Source organism: Rhinoderma darwinii, chromosome 3 (genome assembly GCF_050947455.1).
Source record: "Rhinoderma darwinii isolate aRhiDar2 chromosome 3, aRhiDar2.hap1, whole genome shotgun sequence".
Lineage (NCBI taxonomy): Eukaryota > Metazoa > Chordata > Amphibia > Anura > Rhinodermatidae > Rhinoderma > Rhinoderma darwinii.
The window spans coordinates 214,304,416-214,320,733 of NC_134689.1; the positions used below are offsets into that span (position 1 = coordinate 214,304,416).

Below are 16,318 nucleotides of genomic sequence, written 5' to 3' on the forward strand. Positions count from 1 at the left end.
CAGTTCAAAGATCAGTGGCAACGGATATTTATTCTTCACCGTGATCTGGTTCAGACCACGGTAGTCGATACAAGGGCGAAGAGTACCATCCTTCTTTTTGACGAAGAAGAACCCGGCTCCTGCCGGGGAGGAAGACCTTCGTATGAAGCCCTTCTCCAAGTTCTCTTTCACATAGGCGAACATGGACAGAGTCTCTGGCAAGGAGAGAGGATATACCCTACCACGGGGAAGGGATGCACCAGGAATCAGTTTGATAGGGCAGTCATACGCCCGATGTGGAGGCAATGTCTCCGCCTCCCTCTTGCTGAAGACGTCCGAAAATGCAGCATAATGGCTCGGCAATCCTGCCAATGACCGAGGCAGAGAAGGCTGAACCGAATGAATATGCACCAGGCAACAGCTTTGACACTCAGGGCCCCACTGGAGAACCTCCCCAGAATTCCAGTCCAGGACTGGTGCATGCAGTCGGAGCCAAGGCAGGCCCAGCAACACAGGGTTAATAGCTTTGGATAGGATATAGAACGACAGAAGTTCGGAGTGAAGAGCCTCTACTTGGAGCCTCAGCGGCTTGATCACAGCTATAACTGGGTCTGGCAGAGGTAGTCCATTTACTGAAGCAACTGTCAATGAGCTCTCCAGAGGGGTGGTGGGTAATTGAAGAAGGTCCACCAGGTCTCTACGGATGAAATTAGCAGCGGATCCAGTCCAGATACGCAGAGACCTGATGCGTTCTCTCACCGGACACTATGGTCACAGGTATGGACAATTTAGACGGAAGTCCTCTCTCACCCAAGGTTGTCACTCCAAGCAACTCTAGGCTTTGGGATCTTTGGGAACACAGGCGCACAAGATGGCCACCGAGGCCGCAATATAGATAGAGTCCAGAAGTGCGTCTGCGTTGTCTCTCCTGGGTGGATAGCTTACACTGGTCCATTATCACAGACTCCTTTGGAGGATCGACATCTGAGGACAGCAGGGGTTGCTGAAAAGTAGGAGCCAGAAAAGGAAGAACTCCCTCCCAACGAACCTCTTGGAGGCGTTCTCGGATCCGTATATCAATCCGGGCAGACAGAAGGATGAGGTCATCCAGGGTAGACGGCAGATCTCGAGCGGCAAATTCGTCTATAATTTTAGGAGCCAGTCCATGCCAGAATGCAGCCACCAGAGCCTCATTGTTCCATAACCGCTCTCCCGCCAGGGTGCGGAAGTGGATGGCGTACTCACTCATGGAGGTGTCTACTTGGAGTAGGTTAATCAAAGAGGCCGCTGCAGATGAGACCCGACCAGGCTCCTCAAACGCCATACGAAAAGTCCGGAGGAAGGCCTGGAAGTCACGGGTCTCTGGTCCTTGTCTCTCCAAGATAGGGTTCGCCCATGCAAGAGCCTTGCCAGTGAGGAGAGAGATGATGAAAGCGACCCTTGCGCCATCAGACGAAAATGTCCTACTATACAGGCTGAAGTGGATCTGGCACTGATTCAGAAATCCACGACAGGTACTTGCATCTCCATGATAGCGGTCAGGAAGTGGCAAGGAAACTCGCGGGTCAACACTGCCAAGAGGTGTAGTCTGAGGTTCAACACTGCCAGGAGGTGTAGTAGGAGGAACGGCAGCTTGTGCCTCCTGCCGACGTGCAAGAATGTTCAACGCCTGGAGGAGTTGGTCCTGTGGAGTCTATGGCCTGAGCGTACTGTCACGAAGGGTCTGTGGACCCACTTGGTCGTACCGCCTTGATGGTATGGCAGCTGGCCAACAGAGCGCAGGTCAATGTCTATAGTTCGTATAGGGTACCTGTGGCAGCTCGGACAGTAGCAAGGCAGGCTCGGCTGGAACTAGGCAGCAGGTAGACGTCAGGCGTGGTGAAGCAGGACAGGCGTGGAATACAGCACGGCACGAATTTGGCTCAGCACAGTACTCGACCAGGATAGTACGGAATGCAGGGAACATGAACACACTAGGAGGCCATCACATAGACAAACTTAGGAAACAACAACAACTCTCAGGCATCAAAGCAGGGGGCTGGACCCCTCTTATAGTCCAGGGTACTCATGGCCTGATGTTCATCACCCTACGGGATCCGGCTGAGGTGAGTGGAAGCGAGCGCTGGCGTCTCTTGAGGAGGAGGCTGGGGCCAGCGCTTGCCGACTCGTGGCTGCAACTGTCAGGGGGAGATTGGAGCTGACAGCTCGCGGCCACGGACATGACAGATGCTATACCAAATAACTGTCAATCTACTATTATAACTGAGACCAAGAAAGTCTAAAACAGAAAAAATATTGATTGAAAGACGCTGAATACCTCATTGCTCTAACCTTTCCATTGTAGTTATCAAAAAATTCTCCGGGTAGAAACAAAATCTAATTGGTGTAAGAATAAATTACTAAATTGTAAAAGGAATGTTTGATAAGTATGCTGATATTGCACCTTATGTAACACATGATTAAACATTTTGCTTCATATCATTTCAAATATAAGCTTCATTTGCCTAATACTTGAAGTTCTTTTAAGTAAATGGCCTTTTTAGCAATAAAAAGCCCATTTAAAGGGGTTTCACAGGATTAGGAAAACGTGGCTGCTTTCTTCCAAAAACAGTGCCCCACCTGTCCACAGTTTGTGTTTGGTATTACATCTCAGAACCAATCACTTCAATTGAGCTCAGCTGCAATACCAGACAACAGTTGGAAAGCTGAGAGAGAAGGCTTTATCTGGTGTAATATGAGAGCTGTGTTCACACCAATCAGATATTTTGCCTCTTTTGTTGTTAGTTTTGCTTTTGTCATTGATTGTTATAGTATTAAGTCAGTGGCAATGTAGGTCCAGGGATTTTTGCTGCTTAAGAGTTCATGCACATCACAGAGTTGTGTGTACACAGCATAAACGATAACATATTGAGTGCCTATGTGTGCCGTTGTATGGTGCCTCCATACAGCACCATATTATATAGATATTAGGCCTCATGCCCACTTCAGTTATTTTCTTCAGGGTGCTATCCGTTTTTTTAATTGATAGCACCCTGACATATTAATTTCTATGGGGTAAAGCATACTTCCGTTGTTTTGACAGTTCCGTTCATCCGTTCAGTCAAAAGTAGTGCATGTCCTACTTTTGTCCGTCGTTCAGTGACCGTGGAGCCCATTGAAGTCTATAGGTCCGTCCAAAAAACGGACGGCACACGGAAGGCATCCGTGTGCTGTCCGTTTTTCATGGATCTGTTGCCAAGCAACTGCAGGGGGTGCCAAAGTTCCCTGCATTCAGCACACAAGATGGATTTTAAAGGACTGTTTAAAACGGAAGACAAACAGAAGCACAACATCTGTTTAAAATGGAACAACGGAACGGACGCGGAGTGATAACGGAATCCACACCGACGTCACAACGGACACATGGATCCGTTTTAAATGGACGTGAAAATGGTGAAGGATGTGTGCATGAGGCCTTGAAAGCAATGACTCTAGCGGAGTAAACATTTCTAATATGAAAACCAATGGAGAATGCCAAGATTTTGTTTGTCACAATCCATATGAACCAGACGGAAAAAATCTCTATGCCTTTGTATGCAATCGGAAGCATATAGCCCAAAATGCCCCATTAACTTCTATGGGAGACATAATACGTTCATGTATATAAGCCCTAAACCAGATGATGCATAAGCGGACAGATGATCTGTATTTGTGCACCAGACAAGTAAATCTATTTAAGTAAAGTCTACATCTGTATTTTTGAGCTGTTACGATTTTTTTAGACCTTGAGATTACTAAATATAGGATTTTATTATAAAGCTGGGAATACTTGCACTTAGTGGGGATCTGATGCGTGTCTGTGCGCTTCCATTTACAGATGTAGCAGAGCTAAATGCCATGTAACAATTATCTGTGGTTTACAGTATCTGATATAGCATTAACTCTCCCTCCATTCAAATATATGTCATTTTATCTGCTTACTGAATGTGAAGCTTAGTCTTAATTATGCGAAGTGATTCTTTATTATTATTTTAACTTATATTTATTCCATGAAGTTACGGATCTACGTCGGCTATCATGTCATCAGGGATGTGTTTGTCTAATTAACATGTAAGGAAAAAAACATTCCTCAGTGGGATGTGCGCTAACATTACTTGCTACAGAGAGCATTCCCTGGGGTAATAGTAGCAAAACACAGTTTTTCCTTTTATCTTTTAAGACTCTTTTTATATTATGACTAAAATAGAAGTCAGTATGATAAGCGCTGGAAATGTCTTGGGGAGAGACCCACACTATATGACAGAGGATTGTCCCTGAAGGTTAAGGGTATACCATTATTTTTCTACATCACTTTTATTAAGGCAAATCCTGAGAATTTCTTTCACTCCCTTTCAGTATGATTGACTTGGAGCATTTATTATGCTTATATCTCATTATGATGGTAAATAGAGATGAGCGAACTTATGAAAAGTTCGGTTCGGCTAGTTCGCCGAATTTCACGAAAAAGTTCGATTCGGACCGAACTAGTTCTGACCGAACCTGTAATTTCCGTGCGCCGAGCATGGTACTGTCCAGGGTGCTGAAAGAGTTAATGGGCTGCACTAACTCTTTCAGCAACCTTGACAGTACATGCTCGGCGCACGGAAAATACAATTTTAATGTAATAAAAAATAATAATAAATACGTTCATACTTACATTCCTCCTGTCCGGCCTCCAGCGATGACGTTTCATCCATGTCGCCGCTGCAGCCAATCACAGGCTGTAGTGGCGGTCACGCATGTCAGGATGACGTCAGAAGGCCGGCCTCCAGGGATGACGCTTCATCCCACGTGACAGCCTCTGCAGCCAATCACAGGCTGCAGCGGCCTCTGCAGCCAATCACAGGCTGCAGCGGCCTCTGCAGCCAATCACACGCTCCTCTCCTGAAATACTCTGTGCTGCGCTGCCTTAAACTCTGTGGACAGGTCAGGATCCTGTTTCTTTTAAATGCTGCTGGGGAACCCGCTCGATCCACTATATAAGGCTGCGCTACAGTGCAGCATTTAAAAGAAACAGGATCCTGACCTGTCCACAGAGTTTAAGGCATCACAGAGTATTTCAGGAGATGAGCGTGCAGATTCAGTGCTGCTGTGAACTCTGCTCTTGCCATTACGTAGCTCAGTTGTACCTCTCCTCCACTCCTGTCCTCAATAACACCTTCACATGATTGGCAAGTCACCACGTAATGGTAAGAGCAGAGTTCACAGCAGCACAGAGTATTTCAGGAGATGAGCGTGCGGATCTTGTGTGGGGTGGGGACTTGCCATGTGAAGGTGTTATTGAGGACAGGAGTGGAGGAGAGGTAACAGACTGAGCTACGTAATGGTAAGAGCAGAGTTCACAGCAGCACAGAATCTGCACGCTCCTCTCCTAAAATACTCTGTGCTGCTGTGAACTCTGCTCTTACCATTACGTAGCTCAGTCTGTTACCTCTCCTCCACTCCTATCCTCAATAACACCTTCACGTGATTGGCAAGTCACCACCCCGCACAAGATCCGCACGCTCATCTCCTGAAATACTCTGTGCTGCGGTGACTTGCCAATCATGTGAAGGTGTTATTGAGGACAGAAGTGGAGGAGAGGTAACAGACTGAGAGCTACGTAATGGTAAGAGCAGAGTTCACAGCAGCACTGAATCTGCACTCTCATCTCCTGAAATACTCTGTGCTGCCTTAAACTCTGTGGACAGGTCAGAATCCTGTTTCTTTTAAATGCTGCACTGTAGCGCAGCCTTATATAGTGGATCGAGCGGGTTCCCCAGCAGCATTTAAAAGAAACAGGATCCTGACCTGTCCACAGAGTTTAAGGCAGCGCAGCACAGAGTATTTCAGGAGATGAGCACGGCCGGCCACGGGCAGCCGGTCGTTTTTCCGAGCCGTGCTCCCATTATAAAGTATAGGAGCACGGCCCGTAAAATAAAAAAATAGAACATGTTCTATCTTTTTAACGGCACGGGCACCTTCCCGTGAGAAAACGGGAAGGTACCCGGGGCTAACAGAAGTCTATGGGCCCGCTATTTCGGGTCGTAATTACGACCCGTAATAACGGGTGTTTTTACGGTCGTGTGCATGAGGCCCCGTAATGACGGGTGGCTACATGTGTGCACCCGTCATTACGGCAGCGTTGCTAGGCGATGTCAGTAAATAGTCACTGTCCAGGGTGCTGAAAGAGTTAACTGATCGGCAGTAACTGTTTCAGCACCCTGGACAGTGAATTCCGATCAGAATATACATCAACCTGTAAAAAAAAAAGACATTCATACTTACCGAGAACTTTCTGCTTCCTCCAGTCCGGTCTCCTGGCCGTTGCCTTGGTGACGCGTCCCTCTCGACATCCGGCCCGACATTCCTGGGTGACGTTACAGCCCATGTGACCGCTGCAGCCAATCACAGGCTGCAGAGGCCTCTGCAACCAATCACAGGCTGCAGAGGCTTCTGCAGCCAATCACAGGCTGCCGCGTCAGAAAAGAAGGTCGGACTGGAGGAAGAAGAGGGACTCGTCACCAAGACAACGACCGGGTACGTATGAAATGCTTTTTATTTTATTTTTAATCAGCAGCCTCTTTTCTCTATCAGTGATTGATAGAGACAAGTGGCTGCCGATTTGTATAATATTTTTGACCGGGTTCGGTCAAAACGGGTTCGGCCGAACCCGGTGAAGTTCGGATTCGCTGCGAACCGAACTTTTCCTGATGTTCGGACCGAAACCGGGTTCGGTTGTCCCGGTTCGCTCATCTCTAATGGTAAACTAAATCAGTCCTAGATCTACTCATAGAAGTATAGGGTGACGGAAATTTCTTTACACCATATGTAAATAAGGCTGCATTCACATGGCCGTACATTGACCGGTTTAGAATCCACAGAGATTTGCTCCTGTTTCTGGCAAAAAATGTAAGACTCCTACCTACACTTAAAAAAAAAAAAGATGTGTAAAATCGCAACGCAGGAGCGTCATTTCACAAATTTCGACACTTTATAAAGGGTCTGTTGACATTGTTCAGTAAAATACTAGGAAGCTGTAACATTGTCACAACCACATATGGCACCCTTGACACTACTACTTGAATTCATTGTTTTTGGAAATCAGTTCCAAATTGAGTAATACAGTGTACCGACTATAATGTTTAGTCAATTCTGAAGTGCAATTTATCATGGACAAGCTTTGGGGCAGGAGCGTTGACCCACTATGTCAATATTAGATTTGACTTAAGGCTAAATATGTAGGTTCTTTTACACAGAAGATAAGTTTGTAAAAACGATGATATAGCGAGTCGTTAATGTTGGAAAGACATGCATTTCTATGCAGCAGTTATCATATCTTTTTTTTATTAATGTGATCACTTTTAAGATAGTTTGTTTTTCCGGGCAACAATTCCCCAACTCCAGTCTTGTTTGCTAATGGCTACAGATGCCTGTTTACTCCAGGGAATATACCACCCACAAACGATAATTTATTCAGTAGGTCATCATAAAAAATTGGCTCAACGACAACAAGCAATTTCTCACGCAATTGCTGCACATGTTTACACTGGCCAATTACTGCTACATTTTACTCGATATTCAGATTTTATTAATAAGATAATTGCCCTCTATAACAGGTCCTAAAGGGATTGTTCAATCCTCACCTTAAAGTGCCCCTTACGGGGTATAGACTTTGCTTGGGGGACTCCCAGATAGCATCCCTGGAGTAGTCCCCATCAGTACCAGCTGATGGTTTGCAGATGGTATTTTAAAGAAGGTACTAGAATCCATAATGATATGCATGGTTGTACAATCCAAGGTCAGGGCTGGCATATTTAATGCAATACAGGAAACACACACTGGTTAAGGAAGGCGGTGATCAATAATCAAAGTCAGGAAACAGTCTGGGTCAACTCAAAATAACAAAGAAATTTCAGTAATTTCAGTAATTTCTGTTTGACACTCCATAGAGATATATATATATATATATATATATATATATATATATATATATATATATATATATATATATATATATATCTATGGAGTGTCAAACAGAAATTACTGAAATTACTGTGTTCAATCTAAAATGAGAGTAAGTTGTCCACTAAACTGTAATCAATTTTTTGCTTTGCGCTTATAGGAAAGCATAAAGCATATTTCATTCCATACAGAATATATTCCGCAGTCCATAAGAATAATGTGTTCATTTTTAAGTGATGAGGATCATCAGTTATGCTAAGACTCTACTCCTACTCCATTAATGGCTTTTTCAGGCAAATACAGCAATGGAATACATTGCTTTAGGATCCATCCTAAACTGAGTGCTTGCCATAGATTCTGCATTTAGTGTATAAACTAATACTACAGATGACAGGCTTGAGGTTCTTAACATCAGTGATCATCAGGTTGTTAATGGAAAACTTCTGGTTTTAGCAGGCCCTGTTCACACAGAGTTGTTTGATGCGGATTTTGACGCGGATGCTGCGTCGGAGTTAGCGCCAAAAAATGTCCGAATCTGCTTCCCATTGATTTAAAAAAAAAGAGACATGCTCTTTCTTGCCGCAGTTCTGCCTTTGACCTCCCTTTGAAATCAATAGGAGGCAGAGAAAGCGTTTTTTGCAGTGTCTTATGCCCCCGGTGTTCAATGGCCATAGGCGAAAAACACTGTGAAAAATTTGCAGGCTGGTCAAGGAATTTTGAAGCAGATTTTTTTGGCCTGCAAAAAAACTCAGTGTGATCAGGCCTAAGATTAGCTATTTGTTTGTTGCTACTAAAATCGATATTTATTGCCAATGGAACTCTTAGGCTGGGTTCACACAACCTATTTTCAGACGTAAACGAGGCGTATTATGCCTCGTTTTACGTCTGAAAATAAGGCTACAATACGTCGGCAAACATCTGCCCATTCATTTGAATGGGTTTGCCGACGTACTGTGCAGACGACCTGTCATTTACGTGTCGTCGTTTGACAGCTGTCAAACGACGACGTGTAAATGGACTGCCTCGGCAAAGAAGTGCAGGGCACTTCTTTGCCACGTAATTTGAGCTGTTCTTCATTGAACTCAATGAAGCACAGCTCAAGATTTACGAGCGTCTCAGAGCGTCTCAGACGCCTCGTAAATTACGAGGAGGAGCATTTACGTGTGAAACGAGGCAGCTGCAAACAGTATGTCTTTTCACACGTAAATGCCTCTCATCGTGTGAACATACCCTCAGGCTATCAAAGGTAAAATACAATTATAATATTACATACAGAAACAGGATGGATGATGATATCTTTAGGCCCAATGCACATGACCATGCCCAAAATCACGGTCATAATTACGGGCATGGGCAGTCGTCCGCATTTGCGGACCGTGCTCCCATTATAAAGTATGGGAGCTCTGTCCATAAAATAAAAAAATTAGGACACGTCCTATTTTATCCAGAGGGTTTCTACGGCCCAGACACCTTACCATAAATATACGGGAAGGTGTTCATAGAGAATAGAAGTGAATGGGTCCGTAATTATGGACCATAATTACGGATGAAATCTACGGTCGTGTGCATGGGGCCTTACTTAAGTCGTCAGTACCAATTAGCCATTTGTGTACAGTTTGCGTCCTTTGCAACACGGGATTGGATGCAGTCAGGATAACGAAGGGAAACCTTTCCCAAACAAAACCATGTGGAACTGTATTATGGCCATCTTATTACAGGCTTCTAAGGGTTGAACCTACACTATGAACTGCAGACATATATTCACATATCATAGACCGCATTTCAAATTATTTTTACGATACAACTAAAGCAGAGCTGAATATGAAATTTAATTCATAATGATAAATCCTATGAAAAGCAAATGGTAACACATTCTTATACCCTAACACAACTCAGTTCTGCTATATCTGTTAAAAGGAACCTGTCACTAGATGTTAGGCCACTAAACCACCAGCATGTTGTTATATTGCTAGGGTTTAGCATCCTAAACATGCCCCTCTCAAAACTGTCTGTTCTAGAATTTTGTCTAAACAGAAGTTATATTCAGTGTAGTGGGGTTTTGTTTTTTTTTTTTTTACATCAATAGGGAAAACTGTAGCATTCAAGACTGTGGACTTTACAAGTAGTACCACAACTCAGTTTCCCATAGTAGCAATTCTAGAAACGTTTCCAAGAACTGCTTGTAAAAGATAACATTATAGCCGAGGCAGAACTGGTAAATGGGTAGCACAATGGTTTTTTGTGTATGTACCTTTGTACTTGCATCAATGTAGATGCATTCAATTTGTTCTTACAAATATGTTATAATAAAATCAATGGAAACAAAAATTATTAAAGTAAAGTTTTTGACCATTTTGTGAATGTCTAACAATACGATGAAGGTAAGATTTGTAAAGTAGATCTGTAGGATTTTTTTGTGAATATATATATATATATATATATGTATATATATATATAGATATGTGTGTATGAATATATTTATATATATATATATATATATATATATATATATATATATAACAATTACCACAAAGTGGTACTACTAAATATTTCTTAAAAGATATTCTTGTACAATCCCTTATATCACATATGTTATTTTTAGTCATACATATCTATGCAGGTTAAGAGGAAGGCATTGGAGCTGGCCATACATTAGGGGTTTTTGACAGACATTTTCTAAACGACTTGTTTTCACGGTTGGTCTGTAAAGGTTGTCATTCTGGACACCAACTTCATAATTAAACACAACAAATTGCCAATCTTTCTCTGCCTTGATCTGTGGCGAACAAAAAACCAACATTGCAGATCACTTTTACACAGTCGGCAGGAAATGGTCTATGCTTTCAATAGAATTTTTTTTCTTAAACAACATTTCTCAAGTAATAGGAAAACAGTTGATTTCTTACCTCGGTCAGGTGTGGAGTTGGGTTAAATCCGCATAGGTTGCATACCATATTTTTGCATTCTGTACATGTATTAAAATTGGGGAGGTCCTTTGAACCAATATTTAGTTCTGTTTTACAAAGACGACATAGTGTTTTTGCCTCTATGATTTTTTCAATAATTTCTGGCTCTAATTTTGTAATCTTCTTTGATTCAGGAATATCCTTCTTAGTGTCTTTTTCCAAAACTTTTTTCTCATCAATTTCTTTCCTTAAAGTAGATTTTGGCTGTTCTGTCACTTTTGTAAGTACCGGTTGTGTTTCTTTTTTTATTGCAGGTAATATGGGTGAATGTGGAGCAACAGGCTCTTTTATTAGTTTATGAGTCTCAGCTATTTTTTGTGCAGGTATAGGCGACTTGGCTGCTGTTTCTTGTGTGCTTTGTGTTTGAGTACCTGGTTGGGCTGCAGTCGATATAAAACTGGAGGCTTGGCTAAATATTGATGCACCAAACCCAAAGAGCTTTCCAGTCACTGTTCCTTGTGGTGTTGTTGGTTGTACTTTTGGAGCTTCAGCAGCACTTCCCAGATTTAAACTGAAACGTCTTGGCTGCTCTTGTGATTTAGGGAGCTGTGCTGTAGGTTGTGTTGCTATTTGTGGAGTGCCAGGTTTAGGCAAAGGACTAGGTTTTGCGGATACTGGAATGGTAGGCTGTGAACTTGTTTGTGGAATGACAGGCTTGTGAGAAGGACTAGGTTTTGGACTTCCTGGTCCACTGGGTGGTGGAGCTGCAGGTTTGTGAGTAGGACTAGGTTTTGAACTTCCTGGTCCACTGGGTATTGAAGCTGCAGGTTTTTGAGAAGGAATAGGTTTTGGACTTCCTGGTCCACTGGGTGGTGGAGCTGCAGGTTTGTGAGCTGGACTAGGTTTTGGACTTCCTGGCCCAGAAAGCTGTGTGGCTTGTGGAGCTACAGGTTTCTGAGAAGGAATAGGTTTTGGACTTCCTGGTGCAGAAGGCTGTGTTGTTTGTAGAGCAACCGGTTTATGATAAGGACTAGGTTTTGGACTTCCTGGCCCAGAAGGCTGTGTTGTTTGTGGAGCTACAGGTTTATAAGGACCAGATTTTGGACTTCCTGGCCCAGAAAGCTGCGTTGTTTGTGGAGTTACAGGCTTATGAGAAGGGCTAGATTTTGGACTTGCAGGTCCAGAAGGCTGTGTTGTTTGTGGAGCTACAGCTTTATGAGAAGGACTAGATTTTGGACTTCCTGTTCCAGAAGACTGTGTTGTTTGTGGAACTACAGGTTTATGAGAAGGACTAGTTTTTGGACTTCCTGTTCCAGAAGGCTGTGTTATTTGTGGAGCTACAGGTTTATGAGAAGGACTAGATTTCGGACTTCCTGTCCCAGAAAACTGTGACGCTTGTGGAGCCACAGGTTTTTGAAAGAGGCTTGGCTTTGAGCTTACAAGTTCAGGAGGGTGTGATGCCAGTGGAGTCACAGGTTTATGTAAAGGACTAGGTTTGGGGCTTATTGGCAGAGGTTCCTCCTTTGGAGCTTGCTGGCTGGCTGGATAAATCTTTTTGGGACTTTTTGTAGAATCTTCTTTTAGCTGTGATTTTTCTACTTCTTGAGCGAGTCTTTGCTGTTCATTAGGTAATGCAGATTGCTTCAATTCTTTAACTTGATGAGATAATGGTAGGCTATCATTTTGTTTCATTTTATCAGTAACTGACTGTTGAAGCACCATCTTTGTGCATTCTGTTATTTTAGGATCTGCTTTTATGGTTGCCGCAGAATGAACATAATCAGTCTTACTCTGAAGCCGTTGAGAGGATTCAGTCTGGATAGGTTCAACTAGCAGCTTCTTTTCAGGTACTGTTGGTTTGGTTTTATCTGATATTGTAGTTTTACCTGTTTTAATTTCTGTTGTTGATTGATTAGACTTGGATGGAGAGTCTGACACAGATATCTGCTTGGTTAACATTGGTAATGCTTTGGGGTCTTGTTTCATGAATTTATCTGGCACTGCATTAGGTTCTTTCTTTAGAGAAGAAACAGATTTCACTGGTGGTGGTACTGCAGGTTTTTGCTTGCCTGGCTGAGGCATGGGTGTCAGAGGACCAGCCATATCCATACCAAGGGCTCTTTGCATCTGACAGTTCAAACAAAGCCATTCCTGTACCTGTTACCAAAAGACAACAACATACAATTAAATACATTGATGTTCACATTACAAATTGGCACATAATGTTACTGGAATTAATCTATTTTTTAAAAGTTTACAGACCATCAGAAACATGTTATATATTTTAAATATGTTATATATTTAAAATACATATTGTATAAAAATGATAAAATAACTAAATGAATAAAATAATTGTCATCAGTGCAAGTCAATACAATTGAATTTCTTTATATCTATTTGTTTACTTCTAATCATGATGACCCCTGGTTCAATTTCTACTACATTTCTTTGATTTCATTTTAGTACTCTTGCTCTTTACTTTTTTCTTTCCAATGCCAATACGACAGATAAACTGATATCTCCACTACGTGGAATAAGGAAATAGAGATAACAATCTGCAAACATGAGCGCAAGGACAATATGAAAGTTGTATCTTAACTATCCATTTCATAGCTATACATTTTCAGAACATGTTTCTGATAAATTGTGTAAAATGTGTAAACTGTTTTTAATAACCATTATTAATTGTTATAACAAATGTGGATAAATGGCCATACTGACAAGAAAAATAACAACCAGTATAGTCAAAATCTACTGGACAACATTTGAGAATATTTAACTTAGCTCTAAATATACACACAATATTAGACAACTTTGTAAACATTGCAAACTTTGCATTACAAATCTTGCACAGATTTGGTTTCAAGGGGTATTTCACATCCAAAATGAAAGACAGAATTCTTCCGGCTTCCTGTCCAGAATACATGGTGGCAATTTAAATGACAGCCAGACAGCTAAGATACATTTCATGTAAGGTCAAGAATTGATGACATAACTCAAAAACAGCTAAATGTCGGCCAATTACTCAGCTAGTTACATTAATATAAACTGTAAAATGTTTTTGAATAGTGGAATATTCTTTTTACAGGGATTGTCATACTCAAAACCCCTTTTCTAAATGTATGCCAATTGGCACTCCAATTGGAGCATCCAGAGCTCAGCTCAGGTGGAAATGTGTTACATTGCGCCTACATATCCTTGAAAGAGCAGAATCCTCCAGAGCAGGAGACACTCTATGCAGCAGCTCTGGCTAATACAGATTTACCCTTGCAATGCACTACATACAAAATCAAGAACTTAGCAAAAAAAAATTATACTTAATGATAAGTGCTTGAGTCTGGTGATTACATAAAATATTCATAATGTATTTACATATTTGTAAATGTTTTTTAACAATTTGATATTTCATACATATGTATATATATATATATATATATACAGTCCAGGGTGGATGAACACAGCACTCCAAATGCAACAAATCAGGCCATGTGCTCGTTACCTGGGGGTGAATCAATTCCCCAATATCCAGATAGAGAGAAATGTAGAGCGTAGTAACGGCACCAGGACTTCAAGATGGATGAAAGCCTGGTGCCGTTACTACGCTCTACATTTCTCTCTCTATATATATATATATATATATATATATATATATATATATATATATATATATATATATATATATATATATATATATATATATCAATCCAGCACGTTGATTTCTTTCTTTTAAACAATATTATGTGAAATGTGAATAGTTAAAGTGGTATACACTGGGTGTATGTACAGTGCCTTGCAAAATTATACACTCCCTTGGTGTTTTTCTTGTTTTGTTATATTACAACCTAGAATAAAATGGATTTTAAATCAGATATATGCAGTGACCCTGACAAGGTCATCTGTATTCACCCCCTTTGCTATGAAACCCCTAAATGAGGTCTGGTCAAGTCAATCAACTTCCCCAATGTCCCCCCCCCCAACCTCTACATACTGTCCTAAGTGTTTCCATAATATTTATTCTTTAAACCTTTTTCATTTTTTTTTTATATCTGTTCTAACTATCTGCTGGTATTTATTCCACCACTGTTGTTTATTTTACCTATTTCTAATATTACTATGACATTTTTTTCATGCTTGTATTGTAACAATGTCATTCATTAGACTCATATCGCTTTGACCATATGATGTCATATTTTATTTTTCTTCCCTTTTACTGGTGGGTATAAAAGCTCGTGTATAATGTACTGCTATTACACTTGCTTGAGGAAGAAACCTGTTCGGTGTTGAAACGCGTAGCCCTATAAAATAACAAAAACTATTTTAAACAGATTTTAGTCTCTGTCCTTCATCTAGCAGTACCCAGATATCCTTGTTTTTTTTTCCACTTTATTTATGCATTACCCAAAGAACACCATTCTACAGTGAAGCATTGTAGGGAAAGAATCATGCTGTGGGGATGCTTTTCATCGGCAGGGGCTGGGAAAACTGGTCTGGTTTGGAGAAAGAATGGATGACAGTAAATATAGGGCAATTCTGGAACAGAGCCCATTTCAGTCTGCCAGAAATCTGAGACTGAAAAGGAAGTTCACCTTCCAGCAGGAACATGACTCTAAACATACGGATAAAGCTACACTGGAATGGTTTAAGGAGAAAAAGTTTAATGCCTTGGAATGACCGAGTCAAAGCCCAGACATCAATCTTATTTAGAATCTCTGATATGACTTGAAGACTGCTGTACACAACGCACCCCATTTAACTTGAAGAAGTTGGAGCAATTTTGACTGGAAGAATGGGCAAAAACTCCCAGTGTCTAGATGTGGTAAGTTATGGGTATTTTCACACGCTGAGTCAAAAACGTCTGAAAATGCGAAAAAAAAAAACGGCCCATCGGAACAGAACGACGTTTTTCCCATTGAAATCAACGGGCAGATGCTTGGAGGCATTCTGCTTCCGATTTTTCGGCCGTGTGAACATACCCTAATAGAGACATACCCCAGGAGACTTGCATCTGTAATTGCAGTAAAATGTACAAAAAATAAATAAATTGGAAGCAGGGCAGGAGTTGGTATAAAATAATACATTGACAGATATATTTACCTGCTGAAGTGCCCCCTGTTCTGGTGCTGAGGCACCATTCTCCATGGCTGTGATCCCGAAGGGTCCTTTAACAATCACGTTCTATTCGATGATCATGTAGCCAATTGCTGGCCATAGCGGTGATGCTGTCATGAACGGCAAGTAACCGCTGAGGTTAGCGATTGGCTGCATTGGCATGTGACCGATGAATAGTACATGACCGCTGCAGAAGCTTCCAGGTGTGGAGTCGTGGAAAATGGGACCTCAGCGCTGGCCTAGGAAGCACTTCAGGGGTTGAGTCTCTGCCAGTTTATAATTTTTCACCATACCCTGCCCTGCTGCTGAAAAACAGTCCCGGATAACCCCTTTAACATTTCTCACATGATATAATTTTTATT

At 41.7% G+C, this 16,318-nt stretch overlaps 1 protein-coding gene across 4 annotated transcripts in view; it reads right to left on the bottom strand.

Annotated features, from left to right (window-relative positions):
- The window catches only part of PCLO (piccolo presynaptic cytomatrix protein), a 369,907-nt gene that overhangs the window by 296,898 nt on the left and 56,691 nt on the right, over nucleotides 1–16,318 (bottom strand). For all 4 annotated transcript variants that reach the window (XM_075857363.1, XM_075857364.1, XM_075857362.1 and 1 more), the window contains exon 3: nucleotides 10,848–13,004. In XM_075857363.1, coding sequence (XP_075713478.1) covers nucleotides 10,848–13,004 — 2,157 coding nt within the window. The remainder of the gene's footprint in view (nucleotides 1–10,847; nucleotides 13,005–16,318) is intronic.